Here is a 5,235-nt window from a genome sequence, read left to right on the forward strand (position 1 = left end):
TTTAACTTTGTTTTGACTCTTATTTCTGAATTTAACTTTGTTATGACTATTATTTCTGTGTTTAACTTTGTTATGACTATTATTTCTGTGTTTAACTTTGTTTTGACTAGTATTTCTGTGTTTAACTTTGTTTTGACTATTATTTCTGTTAACTTTGTATTGGACGATGATTACTGCGGTTAACTTTGTTTTGACTATTATTTCTGTGTTTAACTTTGTTTTGACTATTATTTCTGTGCTTAACTTTGTATTGGACGATGATTACTGCGGTTAACTTTGTTTTGACTATTATTTCTGTGTTTAACTTTGTTTTGACTATTATTTCTGTGCTTAACTTTGTTATGACTATTATTTCTGTGTTTAACTTTGTTTTGACGAGTATTTCTGTGTTTAACTTTGTTTTGACTAGTATTTCTGAATTTAACTTTGTTTTGACTATTATTTCTGGGTTTAGATTTGTTTTGGACGATGATTACTGCGTTTAACTTTGTTTTGACTATTATTACTGTGTTTAACTTTGTTATGACTATTATTTCTGTGTTTAACTTTATTATGACTATTATTCTGTGTTTAACTTTGTTTTGACGAGTATTTCTGTGTTTAACTTTGTTTTGACTATTATTTCTGAATTTAACTGTGTTTTGACTATTATTTCTGGGTTTAGATTTGTTTTGGACGATGATTACTGCGTTTAATTTTGTTTTGACTATTATTTCTGTGTTTAACTTTGTTATGACTATTATTTCTGCGTTTAACTTTGTTTTGACTATTTTTTCTGTGTTTAACTTTGTTATGACTATTATTCTGTGTTTAACTTTGTTTTGACGAGTATTTCTGTGTTTAACTTTGTTTTGACTATTATTTCTGAATTTAACTGTGTTTTGACTATTATTTCTGGGTTTAGATTTGTTTTGGACGATGATTACTGCGTTTAATTTTGTTTTGACTATTATTTCTGTGTTTAACTTTGTTATGACTATTATTTCTGCGTTTAACTTTGTTTTGACTATTTTTTCTGTGTTTAACTTTATTTTGATTATTATTTCTGTGCTTAACTTTGTATTGGACGATGCTTACTGCGTTTAACTTTGTTATGACTATTATTTCTGTGTTTAACTTTGTTTTGACGAGTATTTCTGTGTTTAACTTTGTTTTGACTATTATTTCTGAATTTAACTGTGTTTTGACTATTATTTCTGGGTTTAGATTTGTTTTGGACGATGATTACTGCGTTTAATTTTGTTTTGACTATTATTTCTGTGTTTAACTTTGTTTTGATTATTATTTCTGTGCTTAACTTTGTATTGGACGATGATTACTGCGGTTAACTTTGTTTTGACTATTATTTCTGTGTTTAACTTTGTTTTGATTATTATTTCTGTGCTTAACTTTGTATTGACTATTATTTCTGCGTTTAACTTTGTTTTGACTATTATTTCTGTGTTTAACTTTGTTTTGACTATTATTTCTGTGTTTAACTTTGTTTTGATTATTATTTCTGTGCTTAACTTTGTATTGGACGATGATTACTGCGTTTAACTTTGTTATGACTATTATTTCTGTGTTTAACTTTGTTTTGACGAGTATTTCTGTGTTTAACTTTGTTTTGACTATTATTTCTGAATTTAACTGTGTTTTGACTATTATTTCTGGGTTTAGATTTGTTTTGGACGATGATTACTGCGTTTAATTTTGTTTTGACTATTATTTCTGTGTTTAACTTTGTTTTGACTATTATTTCTGCGGTTAACTTTGTTTTGACTATTATTTTTGTGTTTAACTTTGTTTTGACAATAATTTCTGCGGTATACTTGTTTTGGCGATTATTTCTGTGTTTAATTTTGTTTTGACTATTATTTTGGTTTTCGTTAAATATATTTGATTATCGGTTTTCGTTTGATACATTTTACAATCGGGTTTGCTTTGGTAATAAATTAGTGCTGCATTTCGTTTGTTTGTTTGAAATTGGTTTTGCGATAAAGAATGCACTAATTTTGAGGGGTTTTATGTCTGATTTTAATTTGACAATTGTTTGAGCATCACACTTAGACGATCGGGTTTGTGATATACTTGTTATCGTTTCGGTAAACGTTTATTTCGTAATATGTTTCTTATTTGCATCTAAGCAGAGCAATAAGAAAAATAAGTAAACATGTTTAATATCTTTTTGATAGGCTGGATAGGTAATTATTTTTCAAAATGTATTTACCTTTAAAAACGTATTAACGAACAGGTTTAGGATGGTATTCTCATAATGGTTCGGATGAAATATTTTTACATTTTTTATATCATTTTTATAGATTTCGCCATACATCCGTAGAGTCAAAATCAACACTTCGACAGTACAAAAGTATTTGACGCATAATGTTCATGGGTGAGTTACTTGTTCAATACCAGTTTATCAATGTTGTTTAAGCAGTGAGCTGTCATTTCATGGATGGTTAAAACACAAACGATATAACTACATAGATAGTAACAATGCGGGCAAATTTTAATTACAAAGTTTTACAGAGCGATGAGTGATCTACATTGGTTGAATTGAACTGTCATTTCACACCGTTCAGTTGTAGGAAAGTGATATAAAGAACACTCAAATAATCCTTGTTTGTTGGTCGCGTTTCAATAGCAATAAAATGGCTGTAACACTTCTCTGGATATAATTCAGGATTACCGTGCAATTCTTCTCTACCGAAATATTGTCTATAGTTGTTGGTACCAATGCACTTGCTAATTTTGTACGAACAAAATTTCGCTTGTTAAGTTATTGCTGCAAACGGAAGGCTAAAATCTGTTGGAATATACGAAAATACGCGCGCCAGCCTCACTGAATGGGAATGAGTGGCGTACCCGAGATAACAATTGAAGAGCCGGAAGATGTAGATGACGAAGAGATCGAACAATTAGAGGTATGTATTTCTTCGTTAGTTGTGTGTTTATGATATATCACGAAAGCCTGCCACGTATTCTGTGCATGAAACGATAGCTCGCCAGTACTTTTAAGTTCTTTAATTTTTTAATACCTAATTAGAGCATTGCAACAATTTACAAATAATAATTTCTATATATATATATATATATATATATATATATATATATATATATATATATATATATATATATATATATGATCTGTGACACTTAATCAAAGATACTATTTTAATCCTCAGGCTCTCCGCCGCCATGGTAACCCAGATATAGCGGAAGATGATGAGGAAGGTGACTACTACAGACTGCCGCCTTCGCAGAACCAGATGCTTAAAGACTGGATGGATTGGCGGACCAAAATGAACGACCTCCTCGCGTCCAATGACCGCCGGAAAAACAGCATCGATGCGGAGATCCTCACCCTTTCGGCAAACACAAAAACACCAGAGTTCTTCCGGGGCCACATGTCCATTCACGGACAACGTGTTAAAGACGAATACGGACCCTCCGCCATTACGGAAACCGACGATGAGGATACAAAACGTGAGAAGAAAATGATGGACAATAATTTCTTTTCGTTCGGAATTCCTCGGGTAAACGTTCGGCGTGTCTCTGTGTCTTCAACAGACGGCGACATCGCTGGTTGTCCCTGGCTGCATTCCGACAAGCGCTCGCCGCGGACAACCACGCGCGAAAATTCGCAGGAAACCGGCGAAAATTTGGACCGGCCTTTTCAGGGGCTAACCCGGCGCCGCATGTCCATGGTGTCCAACCACTCTAGCTCCTCCGATGGATTGAACGAACATTCCACTAACAGCCTTCATCCGAACAGATTGACGTCTTCTGTCCACAGCGATTCATCGGTCAACGGTCACCGGATACGCGCGGGGTCTGTCGGAACAGAAATGGCAAAAAGGGCTCAAAGAAATGTGCAAAGACTTAATTTGAACGACAGACGGACCCGCCCGCTGCCACCTATACCAAAAAAGGAACAAAGTGGTTCGACTGTTTTATATCCGGAAAAGTTTGACCAAGAAAAACGGCGCGCGTCAACAGGAAACCTGGGGAAACAAGATTTGGTTTCAACGGAATTTTATCATTTCTAGTGGTTTAGTACGTATGTATGTACGGTGTATGAACTCTTGGAATTGATACCTTAGGGATAGTAAGTAGGTAATGACATTAATATAACAAATACAATACTTTTTTGTACTTCGATCATTTGTATTAAATAATTTAATAACTAATACCTTTTATTGCAAACGGGGCATTTTTTTCCATCAATAAAACATGCAATTTGATCTGTTGCAGAGACTTTTACTATTATATGTTAAACACAATTGTACACTTGTCTTGTATTACATACGTGGCATTTCATTTATATTAAAAAACAAGCAGTTTGTTTTGTTGCTGTGACTTTTACCAGAGCCATAAATCAAGAAACCATATGCAAATAGCTATAGTTCAGTTTTAACTAGTAACTCTGCTGAAAAATTATACTAAACCGTAAATCTCATAATTTGATAATTGTGTCTGTACATGCATTCGAGAAAATCCTGTCTTGTTGAATGAAGAAAACATGTAATAGAGCATTCGAAAAAAATTGTGTCGTATATAATATTTAAGGAATAATATACGGGAAAATAATCTTGTTCTAAACTGGTCGTTTGTTTCGGTTTCTTTCAACTTTTGTTTCATAAATTCTAAGTCCCGATTTACTAGACAAAATATACAACACATGTGGGGATATAATAACACCAACTTTTACCTCTATCATAGATAATAGTATCAGGAAAGGAATAGTTCCTGATAAATTAAAAACTGCACGAGTGTTACCAATATTCAAGACAGGTTCTAAAGAAGACCCAAACAATTATCGACCTATTTCAACATTACCTTCAATATTTAAGATTTAAGAAATAATGCTTTATATGACTTGTTCTTAAACGTTTTTGATGAAGTTTGAATAACATGTTAAAGTATGTATACATGTGTGAATTGTGTAAAGCTGTAGTCATTATGTTTTGTATTAGAAGGCCATATTGAAAATATGATGTTTTATCGTTGAAACATGTAATTATGTAATAATAAATTAAAATAAATTATTATTATTATTGTTATTATTTATTTATTTTTTTATTTTACTTTTATTTTTTTTATAAAATTATTTTTTATTTTATTTTTCATTATTATCATTATTATTATTATAATTATTATTATTTTATTTTTTATTATTAAACATGTATAATAATAATAATAATAATAATAATAATAATAATAATAATAATAATAATTATTATTATTATTATT

The 5,235-nt window shown here is 31.3% G+C and overlaps 1 protein-coding gene across 1 annotated transcript; it reads left to right on the plus strand.

Annotated features, from left to right (window-relative positions):
* The first annotated feature begins 2,439 nt into the window (after positions 1-2,439).
* On the plus strand, positions 2,440-5,030 carry LOC128215545 (uncharacterized). The gene is made up of 2 exons (XM_052922231.1): positions 2,440-2,906; positions 3,168-5,030. The coding sequence occupies exons 1-2, from the start codon at positions 2,829-2,831 to the stop codon at positions 4,029-4,031; spliced, it is 942 nt and encodes a 313-aa protein (XP_052778191.1). The 5' UTR covers positions 2,440-2,828; the 3' UTR covers positions 4,032-5,030.
* The last annotated feature ends 205 nt before the right edge of the window (positions 5,031-5,235 follow it).

This window comes from Mya arenaria, chromosome 13, assembly GCF_026914265.1.
Source record: "Mya arenaria isolate MELC-2E11 chromosome 13, ASM2691426v1".
Lineage (NCBI taxonomy): Eukaryota > Metazoa > Mollusca > Bivalvia > Myida > Myidae > Mya > Mya arenaria.